Genomic DNA, 23,381 nt, shown 5'->3' with positions numbered 1-23,381 from the left:
GCTCAACAAGGTTGAGACTGGTTTTCAGAGCAAAAGGTTATGGGTTTAAGTCCCCTACACACCACTCACCAACCCTCACTTGAACAGAAAACCCTGTTCCTTGGGCATATTCAACAGGAATGTCTCTCTTTGGCACTTCTTCTAACAGAATCTTCAGTTATTTCCATTTTTCTGCTCTTCTTCAATTCACCGCCTTTTTCTTTTCCTGTTCAAAATCCTCGGCCCCAACCATCATATAATATATACATATACAATATAATACATATAATTCATGATTTTTTTTTTAACATACTATACTATGACTTTTTCATGAACATGTATACTATGACTATTTTTGACATACTATACTGTAACTTTTTTGTGAATGTTTTCAACATACTATACAATTACTTTTTTATGACATGCTGTACTATGACTTTTTTTCGACATACTATACTATGACTTTTATGACTTTTTCAACAAACTATAATGTGACTTTTTTAGACAACCTATACTATGACGTTTTCATGACTTTTATGACAAACTATAATGTGACTTTTTTGAACATACTATACTATTACTTTTATGACTTTTTCGACATACAATCTGACTTTTTTGATATAGTGTACTATGACCTTATGACATACTATACTGTGACTTTTTTTCAACATACTGTACTATGACTTTTATATGACTTCTTTGACATAGTATACCATGACTTTTGACATCCTATCCTATGACTTTCTTATGACTTTTTGACATACTATAGTGACTTTTTCGACATACTTTTGTTTATAGTATTTCATAAGTCTTAAAAAAGTAATAGTATAGCATGTCGAAAAAATCATAGTATAGTATGTTGAAAAAGCCATAGTATAGTATGTCAAAACAAATAATAAAGTCATAGTATAGTATGTTAAAAATAAATAAAAAAATAAAGCCATAGTATAGTATGTGGAAAAAGTCATAGTATACTATGTTAAATAAATCATTAAAAGGACGGGAGTATAGCATAGTCATAAAGTCATAGTATATTATGTTAAAAAGTCACAGTAGAGTATGTTTAAGAAATCATGAAAAAGTCAGTGTCACATCAAAAAAGTCATAAATAAGTCATAGTATAGTATGCCATAAATCTGTCATTAAAAAAGTATATGACATAAAAAGCCATAGTACAGTATGACATAGAAAATGCACCCAAATAACAAATAAATAGCAATGTTGGATTGTAAGTTAGTACATTTAGGCAAATATTGTACATTTTACTCCACTACATTTATTTTTGACAGCTTTAGTTAGTGTGCAGATTTAGATTAATACAAACATATAAATTAACTAATAACTTATGATTATAGATTAAGCTACCTAGCAGAAATATAATGTATTTAAAATTAGCCCCACCTTCACCAACTGCAATATTAAAGTGATGTACACATGAATACTTTCACTCCTGGTACTTTAAGTATACTGATGCTAATACTTTTACTTGATAAGATTTTAAATGTAGGACTTTTACTTTTTATTGTTAAACTGTAGTATTACTACTTTTACTTAAGTAAAAGGTCTGATTAGGTCTTCCACCACTGATAAATGCCATGAAACAGCACTCTAGAGACAGCTCCTCTTTCACTATTTCGTGGTACATTTTGTTGTGTCAGACGAATAAAAGTGCATTTATATTCAATGGAAAGTCTACAGTTTTTAGATTTTACCTTGCAGTATTACCATAAATAGATCTAACACTGCGTTTGAAATAGTGAGGCTATGACGGGCTGCTAGGCACAGGCATTCAGTGGAGATTAAAAAGTGACTCTAAAAATAGAAAGAAATAAAACACACATGGAACACCAGGTAGTTGGACGGATATAATAAATGTAGTTTTACAGCATTTTGTGATATATGCATCCTGTTTTTTGGCTTCTTTTATCTATTTATATGTATAAAACAACAAAAATTCAGTGTTATTATGTTGTATTGCACAAGTAAAATGAGCAGCATCACAGAAGACATCAACTTGAAAATGCCACACATACTGACAGTGTTCAATAATACATTAAATAGTTCTGACTTTGGTATAACATGATAAAAGAGGCAATACAGTTAACAATATTAGAATTGTAGAATGACAAGTCCTCACTGGCCTAGGTAAGGAGGATGATGAAACAGTTTGATAATACAGTACTGCAGCCTTATTTTGACTAATGATCCACAGTAAAACGCTATGATTGAGAAAACATAATTTACCATGCCCCTTTCTTTATTCAGTTACCTGTGGTAACTGTGAGGTCTTTGCCTTTATTTTCCCTTAACTGCTCATGAGTGTTCCTGACAGTGCACAGAAACAGAACACCACGCCATACATAAAACATTTACCCCATTTCTTTCTCTCCACACTATTTAGCAGCTGTGAGACTCTCTAGGTGATACTTCCTGTTGGTAAAGAGGCAGCGGGAAGCAGAGAGGACCGGGCCGGACTCGGACTGGCTCAGGGTGAAAATGAAGCGACTGATGCCTGTGTTCGGACAGGGTGAAAACAGCTGGGACATCTTCACCCCTGCAGGCAGAGAACTCTTTAAGTCCTCTACAAGGTGCTTGACGCCTACACGGATGTAACCGCCGTGGCTCACGACCAGAGCGTGGACCGGCACTTCCTGGAGACCATCAGCAGCCGAGCCCACAGGAGCAACGTGTGAGGCGCTGGCTGCAGAGGCATCTGGTCCTGACCGGCAGTGTTCATCCAACATTTGCTTGAAGAGGACTTTAAGGAATTTTTTGAATCGCAGCTTCACCTGGAAACAAGGTGACAGTGAACCAGAGCAGGTTTGAGAGAGCGTGAATCAACTGTTAATTTTGATTCTATTTCGAATATTCAAAGTAATTTCTCAAGCAAAAGTGCTAAAACTTGCTACTTTTTTCTGTTTTCTATCATTATAAAAAGGAATATCTTTGGGGGGTTTTTAACTGTTGGTCGGACAAAACAAGACATTTGAAGACTTTTATAGAAAAAAGGTTTTTGCGAGAAAACTGCCATTTAGAAAAGCAGCAGCAGTAGTGACACATTGTCACAATTGTGGAACATTCTCCTACATCAGAGGCTCATATAACACTTAAAATTCATTGAATTAACTAAAGAATGCATTGTCATGAAGCGTAGAGGCCGTTTTATTTCATGAAAGGTTGACATTATTTCAAGTCATTGAACAAAGACTACATGTAGTAGCTTAACAACACAATAGAAGAAAGTACCATGGGAAAAAAAGTCCATGTATTTAAGAAGAGTAGCTCAGGGGTTTCCACATTAATCTTTGTAAGCAATATAAAAGCTACATTGACTTTTACAACTGTTATCTGTCCAGAAACTGATTTTAAATGCAATATTTAAAATAGGCACCACATGGCACTGTTGCACAAGCAATACTCTCTTGACCAGTGACTGTTTTCAACTTTTTAACAGTATTGTACAATGGTGTCCAAATGATGAATCCTGACTGTATCTGACTCACCTGGTCTAAAGTCTCTCCTCCAGGAGGGGTGTAGTCACCACATGACTGGCCAGCAGCGTTGGCCATGTTCTTTAGATCCTCTTTGGGACGTCCTTCAGCAACGCCGAAACCCTGTGTTAACAAAACAACCACAACTTAGAGCTCAGAAAGGAAAGTAATGTAGTAGTACATTTAAACCTTTAATATTTGGACGTAGTGTAAAGACAACAGATCTTACCCTCTCTCTGAGTAAAGGCTCCAAAACCATCTCTGTGCCAGAGCAGTGAGTGTTGTTCCTCAGAATTATTTCAGCTGTCTGATGGAGGAAATGTAATCTGGAAATTACTGACTGAATACATTTGTAGGTGCCAAAAGAATCAGCATCAGTGAGTCAAAGACCACAGAGAAATGAATGTTCACACAAACTATTTCATATCTGGAAGTCCTTTACATGCATCCCAGTTTTTCCCGTCATAATCAGAAGAAAACAACAGTGACATTTTACTGGTTTGAATGAAGAATTATTTGTTCCTGATGGAAAATAAACAAGCTAGATATGTATGTGTTTATAGGCAAGAGGTATGAAACTCCAACTGTGATACAATTTACAATAAGTGTTGATGCTCAGGTCCAATCACAGAGCTTCTTTTGCATCTTGGTAATGAACAGTACCTATTAGCTTAACGCAAGTAATGTAAACAAAAGTTGTATTTGTCAATGATCCCTTGCTCAGCATTACTTACCCCTTTTTTATCAAAAGCACATAGATGCCCTTAGTCCCATTTCCAGTGTTATGGGCTAAGATGCTTTGAGGACCTGTACTGTTTTAGACATATTGGTGCAAATGATCACGTAGGAGTGTGTTAAGACGTGAAAAGAAATGTGTAAGGTTTGGTCTGTAATCACTTTATTACAAATGTCACTTATAAAAGGCTGTTGCACAATGGTAGTGTTGAAAAAATGAGAAGTTCCACTAACAAAATATATATATAATATCACTAAAACACAGTACACGGACATACCCTATACAGTATAAGATCAATAGGATGTCATTATGTATGTAAACCTAATAAAATTACAAAAATATCCATTAAAAAAAACGCTGTGGATACAAGGTTTAAAAAGATACGCCCGCCTGCTGATATTCCTCGTTTTTTTCTTACTGCCAATAAATCCCATGAAAAGATAGAGACCAATAATAACTTGTGTCTGTCTCTTAATACTTTGACTGTCCCAAACTGTATGTGACTCTCTGCCCCAAGCCCAGTCATACTCAAGATGTAAATCTTTTAAAATTATACACAGAGTCACTTTTATAAAAAGATACATAATAAAAACAGCAGGGAACTGTAGTTCATAGCCAACAGGAGTAAGCAGTGCATTTGTTGGTAACTGTATTCGGCTGCGGATAATTACACATTTGATTCTCTCAGGAGCATTTTCAGCAAGAAGGTGTATGTGGGATTGTTTCAAAATAAACTACAGTGCCAAGGTTTATGGTAATGAAGGAACATGTTTTTTGTATCAGTTTTTGGACACAATAATGGCACAGAGGAATAACATGTATCAGGTGGTGACTACACAGACAACAGTTGTTACTAGGAACATGGTCATGGTCTTGGTTTTGGTCTTTTCATGGAATTTGTTGACAAAAAAGACAAATATACAATATCATCAGGGTTATCCTTTTTAACAACACTACACAAATACAATAACAAATCTGCATGGTCTGACAGTGTATTTAGTCAATATATACCACTTATTTAGCCACTATACATGTGGCAGGAGGGCAGTGATTTTTCTTTTAGTCACCTAATCTGTGTGTAATATGCAGATGGTAGGCCACTTGTTATGGCCCGTTAAATTAAAAATGAATGAGTCTGACTTACCTGTATGGCTCGTTGTAGGTTACTGGCAAACACATTGTTGAATGGGATGTCTCTGAGGTATTTTCCTACGGCCTCAGCCTGCTGAACACCTGTTTCTGACAAGAGCGTGTCAACACCTTGACCTAAAAAAACACGTTTTCAGTTTCTGCAGTATTACTCTGTACAGTGGAAATTAGTGTTAATGAAGTCTATTCAAGTGTTAGTTTTCTGTAACATGCAAGAGTATGTTTAACGTTAAAACACCCACGTTTGAACATAGCTGTATAACGTTAACATTAGCTAGTTGATTCAGACTTAGCTAAACAACGTACCTTGCAGCAGCTTGTCTCTGTTGTACTGTGTTTCCCCACTGTGTAAAAATACAGCAATGGCGTATCAATGTATTTCACCGGTGACAAGTAGCTAGCTAAGTCTGTGTTAAAATGCACAGCTAACGTCAGCTAGCTAGGTTAGTGATGAAGACTATGAGAAGACTGAAATACAATGCACATGTTAGTCTAAGTTACTTAACGTTAACTCTTGTTTCTGTTAAATAACGTTAACACATTTATGTCGCCATGCTTAACCTTAATTACCAAACTGGCAGGACAGACGTCACATGACCAATTAATTCGTGTTTAAGTCCTCTGAGATAATAAAAGGGAAATTAAACCTTAAAATAATCACTTACTGTCGTATTAACGTCAAACTAAATGTAAACATTTCCAATGGCTGCTTTCGTGCTACTTCCTGGTTGCCAATTTTTTTTTTTATAGGACGGCAAAGGCATCTCCCTCTGATTGGTTAGTACTCGTTGCCTGCTCTAGTTGGCATCAGGCAAGAACAGTCCATGGATATAACCATAGACACTGTCTATGAATATAACGAGAACAGCCCTCGGACGCATTAAGAGGAACAGCCTCCTACTCTCCGTTGACGCAACTATCATTCTCAACGGCGCTGGGCAAGCGGAGTGGGCATGATTAGGGTAGGGTCAGCGTAGGCCAATCAGAGGCAGAGTAAGGCAGAGTGGGGCGGAACCTTAATACATCCATGTTCGGGCGGAACCATAGACTGTATGGGCGGAACATGCCTTCGCTGGGATAAAATAAAAATAAAAATACTCGCTTCCCGGTTGGTTCAGTTCTCTGTATGTTCAGACCATAGACTGTATATTCTATGGTTCAGACTCGAGCCGCAATTATGTAACGTAGCCTCCTGCATCATGACGCAAATCATATCGCATTGCAGAGCAAATCTTTTGTTTATGTTACGGATTTTTCGCTATATTTTTCATTTTTATCGTACATTTTTACTTCTTTGTATCATTTATTAGTATTGTACTTTTTAATATAGCAGAGCTGCGTGAAGGCAAGCTAAGCAAATACAAAGCTTCCTTACTCAACCTTTAAAGTTTTGTAGTTGAATTCAATTTGTCTATGAATACATTAACCCTTATAAAAAACAAAAGTGAACGCAGTTATACAGTATTAAAAAATATATTTTTTGTCGCCTCTGATTAAGATATTTATTTTATTGATTTAATTGTTTATATATGTTTAGGTACCTTGTCTTTCACATTTCATTTATTTACATTTAAATATTTTTTTCGGATGCAGGCCTATGTACTGATGTGGATGCAACAGTTTGAGGACACACCACCTACTTGTCTACTATACGTTTTCAGATGTTTAGTCGTCCTCTAGTGGCAACAGAAAGGTAAGATCGCACTAAAGGCACAGTCCAATTATTTCTGCAGATGGGCAGACCTCAGACTGTAAAGAGGAAGACAAACCAGTCACATGATTTTTAGCCAATTTATTGAGGAGAAATTGTTGAGGTACACTGTGTGGTTGCACATGGGGATAATGAAAGAGGAGTTTGGAAAAACAACCACACTGAACAATGATAAAAACATTCCGTGGTTTAAACTTTGACTAAATGGGTACCTCAAAAATAAACAATGTTCCACCTTGTTTAAATGAACTGATTAACATGAAAATTAATTATTATTTTTTTTTAAACTTGGATATATGAAATAACCCATTCTAAAGTATAGGCACTTATAACTGCTCAGTTGAATCTGGCGGCAGTTATTTGATTTAAGAAGCATCATACTTCCTCTCATCTAGACAGAAAAAAAGTGAAACCCGTCCAACAAATTCAGAGTAAAACCGACGTGTGTGATGTGAAGTTTGATGAGGTAAAGATGGGCTCTCGCTCTATCCGTCCAAATTAACCTGAGGTACACAACATTACAAAGAAGCAGCAAGAATATGATAGAATATAAAGTAAAAATACAAATGAAACAATAAAAAGAATAAAACATGCTAATCAAAAAGATCGGCAAAAACAAGTACTTCCAGTCCCGCACTAAACTGTGTTACGTTCCCTCCAGTACACATACAAAAGCTAAGAAGACAAGTTATAGAACATTTTATAATATAGCAGCACACAAGTGAATTACAATAAGGCATCTTTGTGTAAGACTAGAAAAGAAAAGCTTAATAGCAGCAAGAGAATGAGTATAATCTAGTTTTCTCACTTTGGAATTATCTTTCAAATTATACACAAAGCCTTTAAAAGCATAATCATTTTTTTCTGTTTAAAGCACTTTTTTTGGTAAAACATTTGGCTTTCTGCACAAACATGCATGAATACAATTTAGAATTTTTTCTGTAATGACTAACATTTCTGCTAATTGGTAGTTATATACAGTCAAAACATTTACACCATGTAAACCCCTACCTACCCATGTCTACAAAAGGGGAAAACTCAGTTTTAAAAGTTCAGTTCAGAGAGCAGTTTATATTTAAAAAAAAAAAAAGAGCAAAAACATGAACAAGAATATTTAGGACACAGTATGCGTGTAACTCTTTGAAAGAACTATTGGAAGGTTTTGGCTATGAATTAACAAAAAATTCAAGTAAGGCGCACTGAATCCAAAAGAGTCTACAAGTGACTTGGATTTCCTTAGTTTATATACTATTATATTATAACACCAATTATCCTACGTCTACTCACCTGTCGGGGCGTAGCTTTCAAGACAATGTGCATTACCCCATGGGAATCCAGCCCAGAAAAAAAATCAAATAACTTACAGAAAAACTAAAAAAAAGAAAAGACCCTAACAACCAACTGAACGCTCCACAACCACCATCCTCTTACCCTCCTTAAGGAGTGTTTTTAAAAGTGCATAAATATTTTTCCATGTCACCCACTCTCAAAAAAAGTTAATGGTGAAATTGATAACAGGAGAAACTGCAGCACAACTAATCTGATCCCCGTCCCGCCGGACATCACCAGGGATTCTTGTTCCTCCTGTGTGTCACTCAAGTACAGTGAAACTGCAGAAACATTACATAGCTTAAGTTAACTTCCTCGCCAATTTCCTATAATTCATCAATCCAGACTTCTAGCATCCCCCACTTTCCACATGCGTTTCTTTTCCAAAAAACCTTACAACAACCCTTTCAACCTGCATCCATTTCTTCTCAAACCTGGTAAAAAAAAACTTGCCAAATCTCCTTTTCCTCAAGCAACATGACATCAGTACTACCTAGCTGAGGATAAAATCAACTGCAAACCATCTACTAAAAACTAACATGTAGGAGCTAGACCAAGAACAAAATAATAAAAGTAGCCTCACTGAATATTGTCCTATTAACATACTCTACTGGTCTGTGGATATGGCAGTGAAATCAATACCTTAATAACTGACCTTGTCCTCTGTGTTAACCTTTAACAGTAGCCACTGCTCCAGACCTCAAAGCCCCTCATGCTCTTCCTCTGTGAGCAGGCCCAGCCCACTCCTGGCCAACACTTTTCAGCATAAATAGTAAGCAGTGCTTCAGGTGCACACAGAGAGAGAGAGAGAGAGAGAGAGAGAGAGAGAGAGAGAGAGAGAGAGAGAGAGAGAGAGAGAGAGAGAGAGAGAGAGAGAGAGAGAGAGAGAGAGAGACTACCTACAGTAGCACTCCTCAAATCGGAAATCAGGTTGGTTTAAATGTCATGTATTATCAGCATTTCAATCACTACTAGGAGTTTCCCTGCACATGTGAGGAAAACCCAATAAAACTGTGAATTGATAACTGTTCACTAAAGACGATAAAAGAGTAACATAACTAAATGCTAGCTAAATATAGCCTGGAAATCCAGACCCAAATCCGAAAGATTAAGGGTCTGGCATTGAGTAATGAAAATGGCCCAACTCGAGGGGCGGCACCAAGCATGCATTTGAAAATCTCACTGCACGCAATTGGTTAACCCTACGACCAATCACAACAATACACGGGGTGACGTATCCAGAGCCCCATACGCTTAGCCACCAGCGGATCTAACTGGCAGATTAAACTGTTATCGTCTGTTTAGCTCGCCTCTGGCCCGCCTATATCAGATACACCGATGTGATTGGTGCAGCTCTGCTACAAGGGCATAGTTAATGAGCATCGTTACTCAATGCCAGAGTGCCTCGCTGAGCAAATTCAAATTGTGCTCCCGCGAGAACTCTGGATTTCCAGGGTAAGCTAAATATACATTATCATATCTATTTTTACTAAGAAATACGTATATTTCATAGAATTATGTTTTTGTTTTTTTTTTCAAGTATGAAAATATATTTAGGTTTCCATTCTGGGAAACCAAAGGCACTATCAAGTTTTCAAGAATATTTTTTTAAATAGCTTGTTTGATTACATGTGGCCCATACAAAAAGGGAAAGTACACCCAAAAGGGTATGAATGGGGCAAAAAAAAGGAGAAAAACTAAAAATTTCTTATTTTTCTAAAAGTTCATGGATTGTCACACCATCGCTCATGTGGCGCCTCAACGTCGATACTGGCAGCTCATGCCTCCCTCGCTCCCGTTAGTTCATTGGTAAACAGGCATGAGTGGTGTGTGCGAGTCGGGTGGTGATGGGAGTTCATAAGTTGACATCACGTACATCTGTGGGGGTGCTGGACTGGTCTTGCTGCTTCCTCGCCTTGTTGCCTGCTCTGACGCCGGCCTCCTGACCATCCTGCTGGCCTTGCTGCAGGCTGGTGGTCAGCACGCGCTCTATTTGCTCCTGGCACGCCCTCAAACAATCCTGGAACAAAAAGGGTCAGACGTTGTTACACATACATGCACTTCAGATCCCCCATGCTACCGTTTATGTGCTATTAAGAGCATTAAGCTATTAAGGGTAGTCATTAACACACCAACCAAACAACCCTCTAGAGACCAGGCTCATATTTGCTGACTTTCTATGCATGATTTTTGTCTTTTAAACTGTTCTTACCCCACATGCATGGTATCCTATTATCAACACAAATTCAGTTTTTTTTTTTTTTTCAATTTAACAAAGTATAAAGCTGCCAGGAGCCAAAAACAAAAATGTCCCTCAATAATAATAAAAAATGGAATTTATATAGCGCTTTTCACAAACTCAAAGTCGCTTTACAGGGTATAGAAATAGAGACAAACAAAAAAAGTTATGGTCTACAGACATAAATGAGATAGTGTGAAAGTCTCACATCAGCACTTTCAAATCGGTCTCAGTATCTTTCTATATGATACACAAATAAAGTTAGTTTCTATAAATACAACATGCTTACTGTATTCACTGCAATTATGAATACAGGGTTTAATCTGTACACCTGTACGCAGACACTAGCGTGCAAAAACCTGGTATTTTATCCCATTTGATTTGCAAGTTGTTTAACAGCTTTGGTCACATGCATTGCATACCAGCAGGGAATTATGTGCGCTGAGGTAGGTGGTCCTGTCTGCATCATGACCAGAACAATGGGTACCAGCACACTCCAATACAGACAACACAGTGCAGCAAGGTACATGGTGGGCACAAGAATCCCCTCTGACACAAGACCTGTGCAAGGCTCCTAAAGGACCTCTGTGGTCTGTCAGAGAACAAATAGGCAGATCTGGACTCCCTTCCTCCACCCCCTTTTGGGTTTACAGCACAGATAGTCCCATGTGGAGGTCTAGAGGAAATGGCTTTGACCTACTGCACCCTGAACCTCAGCGTTTGGGTGTAAAACTGAATATAGGACAGTGGGACCGGATGTTTTTGGACAACTTCTCTTGTGAAAGGGGATCCTCGGTCTCTCTGTCTGCATCCCGCTGCAGGTCTGTGTGGAAGATGTGGGAGGTCTAGCTCACTGAGCCGGCTGCAGGACTCTTAAAAGAATGAACCGAGGCTCGCAAAGAGGCCAACATTCCTTTGAAATGTACGGATAATTGGAACCTGATGGGCTGCAGTCAGAGCGCCTGTTGTGACGGCTGGGTTTTCGGGTCCCTCGTCGCCGTGGCAACGTAACCACAAGCTAACAGGCAAACAGTGTTGTTCCTGTGGCCCATTGGCTGTGGCCTTTTAGGATTTCTATGCTTCTGGTCCTTTGAAATAACAATGTGACACTGACAATGAAACCACACACTGGGAGAAATATTTTATAAGTAGTCTTTTTTTAAGTTAGTGTGATTTCTCTGTAGCAGCAAAAAACACTGACCCACTGATCAAGCGTATATAAACTCATTAAGATGACATTCATAGTTTATAAATTGTTAGGAGGTAATATAATGCATTAAAGTCAATGAAGGCCCATTCACTCCCATTGTATTTATAATGGCACCTGCATACAGCAGAAACAGTTCAGATTTTAAAATGCTCAGTATTGTACAATATGCGTTTTATAGCTCCATTCACTCCCACTGCATCTACGATTCTGCAAATACATTAAAGTCAAAAAGTAATTTCTAAAGTCATCTAAAAATGTTCTAAAGTGTTGTTCTGCAGGTATGCGGACAGGTCGGAAAACTTTCCGTTTCTTCACCGGCCCTTTGCTCTAGAAAAGGTGCCTCTCGACTTGATTACGAACATATTCCTCCACCAGGAGGGGCACGCAGCTAAAGTGGGAGCCATGCAGAGAAATTGCATGTGTCCTACCACAAGAATTTGGGCTCTGAGTTTTAAGAAGACATTCCCTCTGCCGCTGCTCTTTATAGCAGCAGTCTGGCTCCACAGCCAAGAGCCAAACGCTCGCTCTCCCTCGCTCTCTCCATGAAAAGTAAATAGCTTCAATCTGCCACTGCTGAAGTCATCACTGTTGTTTACTAAAGGGCCTTTTATGCTGCTGTCGTGAGATGTTGCAATGATTATTATTAACAATGCATTGTTGTGTAGCACTAAAACTATTGAGTAATTACTTCTGGCAGGCATACATGTCCTTCACCGTTACTCACCACCTCGGTGTTGGTGATCTTGGCCAGCAGGTCTGTCAGGTTGTCTCGACTCAGCCTCTGGTCACTGTGGTCCAGCTGCAGGCCACAGACAGCAGCTCCCAGGCTGCCAGTGGCGATCATGGAAGGAGGGTTCATGGCAAGGCGATCATCTGGCGAGAAAAGAGGAAGGAGTATTACTGTGCAATTAGTCAAGCAGCAGCTTTAGGCCACAGTGACGTACGGAAATCACATTTTAATCTGTGACACAAAGAGCAGCATCACTTAAAATCAGCCCAAAGGAAGTATGAGAGATGCAGGAGAGTTGCAAACATCTGAATCATCACCAACATGCTCAACAGCTGAACCCGACTTTCCCACAGTGTAAATTTCAACAGATCAAGCTGCACAGTGTAACCTGTGTGGGTTTCTTCATAGAAACATCAGCTCTGATTAGAAAAGCAGATTAGGAATCCTCCTACTCGCTGTGCAATGAGTTCCAGGAACGACTCCCTCCGGTACGTATCGGAGTCTAAAGGCTTAAGCGACAACAGGCCTAGATGGAGGAGGCGGAAGAGGAGGCAGCCAAGGAGAGTACACCTCCGCAAGTACTGAGCTGAAGCTGCTGTAGAACAGCTCATGATGTGGTTGTGAATGAAACCACCTCTCGCCTCCTGCAATTATCTTATCTGACCACTAGGAGTCTCTTTACAAAGCTGCTAAGAGAAACGTTTTCAGAGGAACTCAGAACTGGTCTGTCAAACACATAGAAGTGTAAGGAACAAATATAGATAGCTAGACTGTGATTTATTTTCCAGTTGACCGAACAAATCAACTTAATCTATTTATTTATAGCTGTTGGTGAGTATTTTATGTATGTATTTATGTTGAACAAAGTGGAGTCTGAGGAGCACATTTGTGGTTTGATGGATAATTCAGCGGTTCATACTGTAAGCGTTCAAATGAACTCCAGTGTTAAGCTGTCAGTATGCTTCTTCAGACAAGAATGCTTCTCAGACCTGCTTTAGAAACCTACTCCCTCCACACCTTTCTCTAGCTCTTTGCCTTTCTTTTATTTTTAAAGAATATTTTTGGGTGTTTTGGGCCTTTAATTGATACGACAGCTGAAGGAAAGAGGGTAGAGAGAGGGGGGATGACATGCAGCAAAGGGCTGCAGGTCGAACTCGAACATGGGCCACAATGGTAAGGACTGAGCCTTAGTACATGGGGTGCACGTGCTTTCGTTCTTGACAGAACTATTACTGTCATTTTTTTAGACTGATCTCATGAAGTGGCGTATGTATGACACGCCAATTCGTATGCCATTATTGGCGTGTTATGAAGACGCATACTTGTTTTTTAGCGCGTTTATCAACGCCGTTTGGCCTCCGTTGACTTACATTACCTTGCGATTATGTGTAAATTGACACCATAGCGTGTAGTATGAAAGGCGGAACACAGGACTTCCACCCAGGACAGCGGGGATTGCGTCCCACGTGACTTTGTGTCCCGCATGTGATGTTTCCTTTCCACGTTTGTTGTTTTCCTAAACCCAAACCTGTTCTTCTTTTCCTAAACCCAACCGTAGCCTCGCGATAATACGTAGCCTCACAATAACACGCCACGTGGCTTTAGAAAGTGCCACGTGGCGTGTAGGTTTACGCTGTGACGTTGCAGACTGCCGTCTGCTGTATAGAGCGTAAACATACATGCGGATTGCTCAAAATGCGTACAGATAACACGCCACTTGGCTTTAGGAAAGTGGTGTGTATGTTTGCGCGAAGTCATATCACGTTGCATTTTTTGTGTGTACAACCAAGTGCAGTACTATGAAAATGTACACCGTTATTCCCATATTAAAACAATATTGTGTTCGTATTGAGAGTGGTGGAACAACTATAAACACTTTGCAACTTCTTTCCTTTACTCTTTTTATTCTTGAGCTGCTGTGACTCAAGTCACAGCAGCTCAAGTGACTCACCCCAGTGTGGGATCAAAAAAGTTTATCTTATATTTCCTGAATGGAGTCGGGAAAAGTTAGAACACACACACCCCTTATTTTTTAGGAGTTTCTCCCAACTCGGCCAGTTAGGAGTTACTTTAGTTTTAGGATGTTTTGTGAATATAGCCCCGGGAGGGTCTTTCACTATTACAATACACAGGTTTTTACGGTCTTAGCACATGGATATGACTAATCCTCAAAAAACTTGCCACACACAATTGTTAAGTACTGTACAAGTCCAACCCAGCACATAGTCCTAGCCCAGTGCAAACCAGTCGTGGTGGCCTGATAGCTTTGACTAAACCCTGGAGAGCAACCGCCTGCTTCACTACGCCCATCTTCTCCTCCAGGGGCCAGCTGTCCATAGGAGGAGCTCCTCCATCATAAGAATAACATCTCAACTCCATATAAAACTCCAAACATTTACATTACTGCACAACCACAGCAGGCCTTTTTTTTTCTTCCACTGCGGCTACTTTGTGCTTGGATATAACCAGCTGCTTATGAATAGCAGAGGTGACCACTGAAACACACCCAAATACCAAAAAAAGTGTGACACTAAAACTGTGCTAAACGGGGCATGAAACTCATTGAAGGAGCCTATGGTTCCAATAACTAGTTTCTTGTAAACAAGTGCTTATTGGCCAGATCTGACCACACTGGCGTTTGTGAGGAATTTAATTGCACTAAAGTGTCCTCTTTTGTTTCATTTACTTTAATGAATTAGCTGAAAAAAGGTGGCAGATGAAAGGCATCCTTGTGACCCATCCTGTGAGTAGTGCTGTATATTATATGCATTAGGTGATCCTGGAGTCCAGGATATGAAACTATTAGAGGGATTCCTAGTATAGGCAAAGGAATGCCATGAAAATTCACCTAGGGAGAGGCCTAAGGGGATATCTGAGTTTGTGCTTCTCCAGAACCTCGAGAGTTTATTTTGGACATGAGGCCAGGATGGGAGGAGGATCACTGCCCTGACTTTTAAACCTGGAAGCTGCCCTGTCAACAAACAATACAGGGAGAGTTAAACTGCACCCGAGTCATAGAGCACAAGATACAGTATGACACAACCGCCATCATTAACCATGTACGTGGTTCATCTAAACACACCACTGATAGGATTTTTCCCAGACACTTCGAAGAGAAATGTGGAAATGACCACTTTAAGAGGCTTTGAAGAAAAAGGTCTACTACAGGCTGAGACTAGAAAGTGGATAAGGCTGCCAGTAGAGTATGCTGAGAAAAGAAAGAGGTCACAGATGACTCATGATGCGAGAATGTTTGTGTGTGGGAATATTCTGCTAGATGTGGGAATCACAAGGCAGCAAAGTGAGCGTGCGAGTGAGCAAATGAAACAGAAAAGGCTCATAAGGTGATATGCAGCTGGGTTACCTGTGGCACAGAGGGCAATGAATGTCTGCGTGTGTTTGCGGACCATCGGCAGCTTGTCTTTGGGAAGGGGCAGCCTGCGTATGATGTGCTCTATAAAATCATTGGGGATGACCGAGGCCATGTTCCACTTCAACTTCCCCAGGACGACCAGCTCCCAGTCCTGAAATACAGAGAGAAATATGATAAAAACAAGTGTCATTCATTTCAGATTCAGTCTCTTGGCAAAATCTACTCAGTCAGAGGGTTAGATGGCATGCTGCCATGCCTCCATTGACCGTGAAAAAGATCACAGTCTGTCCCTATTCCCAGAGGAAATGGCTCTGTAAGAAGAGTAACATTTCTTCACTTTATCTCTCCTCGCTGTATCTTATTATCTGCATGCCTCTCATTCCTCACATCCTTTGTGTTCATATCGCCGGCATGTGACAAGCTTTACCCTGCCAATGAGATAGCTAGCCCCTTCCTTCCTGTCACAAGCCTCAAACAGCTACATTGAGTTTGCCCAGCACAGGCAGCAGCACATAGCTGACTCTACATCCAGTCAGATTTTGCAGCATTGTGTGTTGAGTTGACCTTTACAATTCCAGGGGGAGAATGCAACTTAAGTATTTATAGAAAAAAACTGCACACATGCATGTTGCATTTTAAGATGTAAAAATGTGCACCGATATGCTGACATTCACAAATGTGTACAGACCTCCGACTAGTCAAAACCACCCATGCCTGACAAATGTTTAGCACAAAAATTGGTTATGAAAAGTGGCAGAGACAAGAGAGACAGAATGAGCTATCATTGTCATTACCAGAACCAATACTCACCACGGGGTTTCCATAAGTCTTGCTATGTTAATTCACTGATGAGATTTTCTTTAGACCTCCACAAGTAATGATACAGGATTTTAAGACACATTCACAAATCTTGCTGAGCATTGTGATCTAGTGCATTTACAAACTGCCGTACACATTTTTAAACATTTCTGTGTGTCCCGTGTTACATTTAAAAAAACAAAAAAATCTTGATTCTAACTCCATATTTCTCATCAAACCTACTCAATATTCCAAATAAAACTCCTACTGCAGTAAAGCATCACAGTAGGACACTAAAGGTTTTCTGACATTTCTCCTCTTGGTCCCCCATGACGTCATCTATTCAGTCCCTCCAGAAAAACACGATTATGCGATTGCGTAATTCATTGCATAATCAGCCAAAGTACGCATATTTATGCAGGGGCCACATTTTTTCAAATATGCCACACTTTTGCCACATAAATATCCCGCATATTCCATCGCATTTTTTAAGAAAACGTGCCGCATAATCAAGGATTTTTGCCTGCAACAATCACAAAAAAACTCCGCATTTTTCTGAAAGGACTGTCTATTGTTATTTTATAGTATGAAGACCATGATGTCGGCCATATGCAGAGGACTTATCAAAATCACCGTTACCTATGAAGAACCCTCTAGAAGATGACAGCCCCGTTACACTAATGAGTACAGCTTCATGCTTGCATTTCCTTTAAATTTGACACGTCACATGTATGTATGTATGTATGCTGAAAGTAATAGAAAAACAAAGCTGATTAAAAAGACTAACTGAAGTGTATTTAAGTAATCTAAGTGTATAAAAAGTTACAGGGTATCTGCACATTTGTTAACAGCAAATGTAATGCCTTTTAAGACCTTTTTTAAGGCCTCTAAAAAAGGAAAATGTAAGACTTTACCACGACAAAACAGGAAAAAGTTCAGCGTGACACGACACAGGATGATGTGGCGAAGCGTAGCGCGGCACAGCTCACCAGAGCCACGCTCAAGACAGATCACAGGGACACGGCAACTTTTATACCAAGTGCTGATTCGCCTTACAACCCTGACCAGCATTGGGCAAGTTAATTCCAAAATGTAATACATTATTGATTACTAGTTACTGTCATTTGAGAATAATTAGTTATATTACAATATCACTGTCTCTGAATTGTAATGCTTTACACTACGTTTGCGTTACTTTCACCAAAATCATAGCGGAAGCATGATTTGGCACCTTAATTGAATCGAAGTAGCCTACGGTATAGTTACTTTCCACCACTGATGAAATGTAATGAAATTACGTGTAGCAAGACTAAACATTAATTCCCGAGATGTTATCCGTCAGTTGCTCTGGCACATTGCTGTCGGCACTGTCAGGACACAGATGTCCCTAGCCTACCGTCTCTGGTTCTGGCTCTGACCACAGGAACAGTGACGGGACAGCTCGCTTCAACGCAGCATAATAACTCCTGAAAATAATGTCCATGTCGCAAATGTATCCATCTCTGCAGTCATTTCAATCACCGAATACAGCAACAGGAAATAACACTTGGACTTTTTTTCTCTGTGCCGAAATGTTTTGAGGTGTTGGTGAATTCTTAAAAAAACACTACTAAATGTCGGGTAAATGCGTTGTAACTCGCGTTACTGAGATTGTAACGGGTATAATATTATCGAAATTATATTAGTAATGCGTTATATTACTGCATTACAGCAAAAAGGAATTCATTGCTGTAAATGCGTTACTCCCATCACTGACCCTGACATGGTTGACTGTGTAGATGAGAAGATACTTATGGGCAAACTATTTGCCTGCGACAACACATACTTCTTGTGCTTCTCTGCTTTCATGTGTGAATCAAGCGCTATGTGGCCCATTGTCCCCAGCTGTATCGTCTTTTTACAGAAAGCACACCTCGCTTCATGATTACTGGCTGTTTTCTTCAGCCACCCCTGATCGACTCGTCAGTCACCTATGGAAGGTTGCACCCACATAGATCGAAGTGCTGCCCCCAGATGGTGCGCTGGTCAAATTGCGGTTGAACAAAAAAATACAACGGATGACGAGTCGGACTCGGTCCCATTTGAAATTTAAGACCTCCTTATCATAAATTCCAGATTTTAAGACATTTTCAGACCTTAAAAATCGGAGATTAGTATTAGTAGATTAGTAGACTTATTTAAGACTTTTAAAGGACCCGCGGGGACCCTGAGTTATGATAACATTAATAAAAAGGGAAACGCCGTAAAAGCAGCTAAACTGGTTCTTACGCTGATAAATAAATGCTGATGAATTAAACTCCTCTGCTCTACGGAAATGCCAGTCCTCAACTCAATTCAACCAATCACCGCGAATTTGGTGCGAGTCGCAATTTTGACCAATCACCGCAACTTTTCCGCACATTTGACCAATAACCTGAAGTTTCCCGAGACTTCAACCAATCACAGCAGTCCCACGTGCACTCTGAGAGCCAATGACCAATCGGGAGTGAGAACGGGTTGATCATTTCCTTGTTTTTGATATGAAGAAGAGACGTGTGTGGGACTCATTTACCAACAAAACGTACAGCGGAAGACCGTGCAAAACATTTCAGACCGTCCGATACATTCGGTGTAGACTAACGATTTAAAAGCCACTGAAGTTGCTGCCTGGTCCTGGTTGTCGGCTCTCTGCAACAGGTGGGGCTATTGCTCCGTACCCCCCGCGACTGACGCTTGCACACACACAAACAACACACACACACGGTGGAAGCAGGAGAAAAAGGGAGATGAGACGACACGATGACCTAAATTGAGGACAGCTGCACTCGTTATTGTAAGTGCAATGATAAATTAAAGTCAGTATTATCAAACCGTATGAATGTGTCCCAGCCCAGGCCAGCATAGGAAAATAACTAACAAGCCACTGACAGATATGTTCAGATTTGATTGATTCAATAAATTATTATTTTTGTCTTAAATCCACCAGCCATTTTCATATTATACCAACATTTACAGCATCCTGAGCCTTTTTGGTAAGGTTGCTAGGAAAACTCAGCCCAGAGTAATTTTATTCTCCCCAAAACAAGTTTCCTTTATATTTTGGAAGAACTATACAAATTTTAAAAAAAAAACATGCAAAAGACATCGCAACTTTTATCGCAATTTTTTACAAAAGCTCCCGCGAAATCAGGCATTTTGGGCCAACAATCTCAAAAAAAGGCCGTGAAATCCTGGAGGGAATGAAAAGCGTCACCTAAAAAGCAAACGAAGTAAACACTGAAACCCCAACACCGACAGGGACGGTCCCCCCCCACCCCGTTTACATGGGTTTCCTGTACATAACCTGCCACACACATTTAGCAACCTACTTTAGCCCTTATAGAGATTGTTGACTGAGATGAGCAGGGCAGAGGCTTGCTGTCGGTGCACTCACTTCCTGGACAGCTGCCCCCGACACAACCACCCCTCCACCCCCTTAAACTTCTCTCTTCCAGCTGAAGCAGCATAAGACTGTTCATTATAAAGGAAGAGCTGCAACATCTTTGACTGGCTCTTACGGCCTTCTCTGTGCATCCTGTCAGGATATCCAGGAATCTGGAGTCTTAAAGAGCATCAAATAGGACTAATGTAATTTCCCTCAACAGCTGCAGGCAACACAGGAGGATGTATAGAGCGTGTGGAGCCGTTTGGTTGAAATAAGAAGCAATTTTGTAAAAGCCAAACATTACCTGGTCACAGCTTTTCAAGTGGGAGGATTTGCTGCTTGACTTTAGGGCTGCAACTAATGATTATTTTCTCAATTGCCCGTTTTGTCTATAAAAAATATGTAGTGGTTAATTTGTCATCTTTAAATTCTTGTTTTTTTCTGAACAAAGATATACAGTTTACCATCACATATGAAAACAAAAGCAGCAAATTATCACATTGGAGAGCCGGAAACCAGAGAATTTTTGGCACTTTTGCTTGAAAAATTACTGAAACAATTCATTATTCTGTCGATCGACTGATCATCTCAGCTTCTCTTCATTTTAGCTTTGTGATGGTAAACTGAATATCTCAGAATCACGGAAAGTCTGAACAGCTACTGTACAGGTCCATTACAACTGAGCAAACTTAATCTGCCAATAAGGACTGTGTGATACGGTAGAAAGCTCCAGAACAAGTTTGTATGTGGACCTTGAGTGCAGATTGTTTTTGGTTTTTGCACTGGTGGTTGAACAAAACTTGGGCGTTACAAAATGGTGATGGCCAATTTATACAATTCTTTGACATTTTATAGATCAAATAATTGAGAAAACTATTGACAAAGAAATAATCCTTAGTTACAGCTCTAATATGGTAGCTACTTTGCTTTAAAAAAAAACAACAAAGCTCAAAGTTTGTGGTGGACAAACTGGTCGTCAAGTTAAATCAGCCTCATGTTTGTGAGAAAGAATAAAAAGTATTCTTGTAAATGCCATAAAGAGATATACTCCTCTTGTTTAATACTTCTATAGATGTGTGGAGATATCTACTTGAAATACAGAGCAAATACATGTAGTACTGCAAGAGATCCAAAGTCTATACTGCATAACTGGCACTAGATGGCATCACACGCCTCTTCAGTCCACATGGATCCAAAGAAAGGATGTGGCTGTATTGTGCACAGCTCCACTTATAAGGAAAACAGGATACTTCTAGTGAAACCAATTTAGCTATTAGCATTATAAAATCATGACAGTGCATTTTTATGCTCTCATGAATGGGGCTTTTAAAATCTTCAGTTCTTACCAGCAGTTCCTGTGGTGTGATGGAGTTGTCTGTGTACATGCAAAGTGTTTCTGCTGATAGCTGCCTGCAGTCTTTTAACTTGGAAGCCAGGAATATGCACACAGCTCCCAGAAGCTGCAAATAACTCTTTCTTGTGGGCACCACTGCTAAAAACCTGTCTAAATAATTGATTGCTAAAGGGAAGACGTCTTCAGTACTCTTCTCCTCTTCACACACCTAAAATGAGACAGAAATGGAACAGAGAAATTAGTATATATCTGTAAAATAATAAAAATGTAAAATAAAAAAAGAGTATTCATGCTTTAAAGCAAAGGAGCAGTTAAAGATGTGGGTGGTTCTGCAGAAGAACGTGATTTTTCCATGCTATTGTTGTCTTAAGGTTAAAAGGTTAAATCCCTAATTTCCATATCACTTAGCAAAGTCAGGGCATGGCAGAAACAAATTAGTTCAATAGGAAGCACTTCAGCAAAACGTCGCCATTCAACTCCTCTTCCTTGTTGGGGCTTGTCTCTTTAAAAAATATGTAAAAATTAAAATATATCATCGAGGAGCTTTACAGCGTGTGCACAATGTTAATAAAGTGCGTTAAAATAGTTTCCGACAGTTAAAAAACGGAATTTTGTGAACATGAAGTAATTTTATCTTCAAAAATGAAAGTGGTTTTGCATGCACGTTGCCCGACCAAAGCCAACGAGCTTGAGCCATTTGAAAAAATTAATAATAATTATTAGAAATGGTAACTGCCGGTTTTTCGATTATGTAAATTAAGATGAACTTCCCCTCTCACGCGTGAGCTAGCTAGTTAGCAAAAAGCACCAACTTTGTAACTGTTAATCAATGTCAATATCTAGCTAGCTAGGCTATTTCTTTGAAGCCGAATTTTCTTCGTGGTGGAATTTCCGACTCTCCCACGCCTTTGGTGAGTCATTCTCGTTCAATTGTCGAATAGGTTAACATCCATGACAACTCTCTGAACTAAAACACACAGTTTATGAGCCAAAATTAGCTTAAAGATGTGTGTCAACATGCAAAAAAAATAGCTAAAGCAGTTAGCTTATCAATGCATAAAATGCCCACAAACCTCGTGCATCCAACCTGCAACCATTCGTCTCATATAAGGCTGAATATCCTTCTGGACCCGCTGGAAATAAGAGCATTGAGGTAAAAACCTGTCCTCAATTGTTAATAAACTTTGCAACACTCTGTCATCATAGAGGATGTTTGGGTCAGGCTGGGCTCTCACGGATATGTCCGACTCCAGGCAATAAAGCTCCATGACTCGGCCCCGTCTCCCCCCCCTCCACTTTTTTGTTGTTTTTTGTGGCTAAATAATACAAATAAAAAATAAATATTGTCACGATGTTGTCGACAGCGGACAAGAAGAGAAGGAGGGGAAGAGCCCAGGATAAAGCATGAGGCTGCGACTGCTGGGTTATGCTTCAGTTCAGTCCCACTGCCTCTCAACTTTGCTACTGCGATCTGCGCTGCCTGCTCGGAGTCAAACCGGACACAACGAGGACGACATCCGGCTAGAGCTTTCAAAATAAAAGCCGATGTGGCAGAAACCCTATCTGCTCCACTAGGAACTGTTTGCTTGGCTTCCGATCTTGCTCTACTTTCTTAACAATAGCCTACTTTAAACAATACTTTTAAAAGACTCGAGGCCGACTGTCCGAACATGACGTAGCTTAGGTCTTATCTGCCCCACAATTGGTTTAGACTACCTTTAATGGAGCCTTTAGATCTCTGCATAGCCTACAGGATAATAACCATAATGGACAATGTAGCCTACACTTTTTGGGGGGTTAGTTGCTTAGTTTAGAATAGAGCTAGTTTGTATATAATTTGAACTACTAGCCTACTACTACTACTACTACTACTACTACT

At 39.7% G+C, this 23,381-nt stretch overlaps 2 protein-coding genes across 2 annotated transcripts; both read right to left on the bottom strand.

Annotated features, from left to right (window-relative positions):
* Positions 1-1,831: 1,831 nt before the first annotated feature.
* Positions 1,832-6,283, bottom strand: tigarb (TP53 induced glycolysis regulatory phosphatase b). Its single transcript, XM_078242885.1, has 6 exons — positions 6,021-6,283; positions 5,662-5,699; positions 5,351-5,472; positions 3,700-3,777; positions 3,483-3,593; positions 1,832-2,768 (listed from the first exon to the last, which is right to left on the bottom strand). The coding sequence occupies exons 1-6, from the start codon at positions 6,050-6,052 to the stop codon at positions 2,373-2,375; spliced, it is 777 nt and encodes a 258-aa protein (XP_078099011.1). The 5' UTR covers positions 6,053-6,283; the 3' UTR covers positions 1,832-2,372.
* An 849-nt stretch (positions 6,284-7,132) lies between these two features.
* Positions 7,133-23,004, bottom strand: LOC144537772 (G1/S-specific cyclin-D2-like). The gene is made up of 5 exons (XM_078281643.1): positions 22,576-23,004; positions 21,495-21,710; positions 15,939-16,098; positions 12,569-12,717; positions 7,133-10,415 (listed from the first exon to the last, which is right to left on the bottom strand). The coding sequence occupies exons 1-5, from the start codon at positions 22,768-22,770 to the stop codon at positions 10,251-10,253; spliced, it is 885 nt and encodes a 294-aa protein (XP_078137769.1). The 5' UTR covers positions 22,771-23,004; the 3' UTR covers positions 7,133-10,250.
* Between the last annotated feature and the right edge of the window lie 377 nt (positions 23,005-23,381).

The sequence above is a fragment of the Sander vitreus genome, chromosome 23, assembly GCF_031162955.1.
Source record: "Sander vitreus isolate 19-12246 chromosome 23, sanVit1, whole genome shotgun sequence".
NCBI classification, from domain to species: Eukaryota; Metazoa; Chordata; class Actinopteri; order Perciformes; family Percidae; genus Sander; species Sander vitreus.
Note: the sequence above shows the minus strand (reverse complement) of the source record. Positions and strands in the feature narration are given on the sequence as shown.

What these genes read in the sequence shown, in the direction of transcription:
- LOC144537772 (XM_078281643.1), bottom strand. Translation starts at nt 22,770, where the DNA reads ATGGAGCTTTATTGCCTGGAGTCGGACATATCCGTGAGAGCCCAGCCT. An exon ending in TTGCAGGTTGGATGCACGAG is followed by an intron (nt 21,711 to 22,575) that starts GTTTGTGGGCAT and finishes GTCTCATTTTAG; the next exon opens with GTGTGTGAAGAGGAGAAGAG. An exon ending in TCACACCACAGGAACTGCTG is followed by an intron (nt 16,099 to 21,494) that starts GTAAGAACTGAA and finishes TCTGTATTTCAG; the next exon opens with GACTGGGAGCTGGTCGTCCT.
- tigarb (XM_078242885.1), bottom strand. Translation starts at nt 6,052, where the DNA reads ATGTTTACATTTAGTTTGACGTTAATACGACA. An exon ending in AGTTTGACGTTAATACGACA is followed by an intron (nt 5,700 to 6,020) that starts GTAAGTGATTAT and finishes ATTTTTACACAG; the next exon opens with TGGGGAAACACAGTACAACA. An exon ending in ACCTACAACGAGCCATACAG is followed by an intron (nt 3,778 to 5,350) that starts GTAAGTCAGACT and finishes TTCCTCCATCAG; the next exon opens with ACAGCTGAAATAATTCTGAG.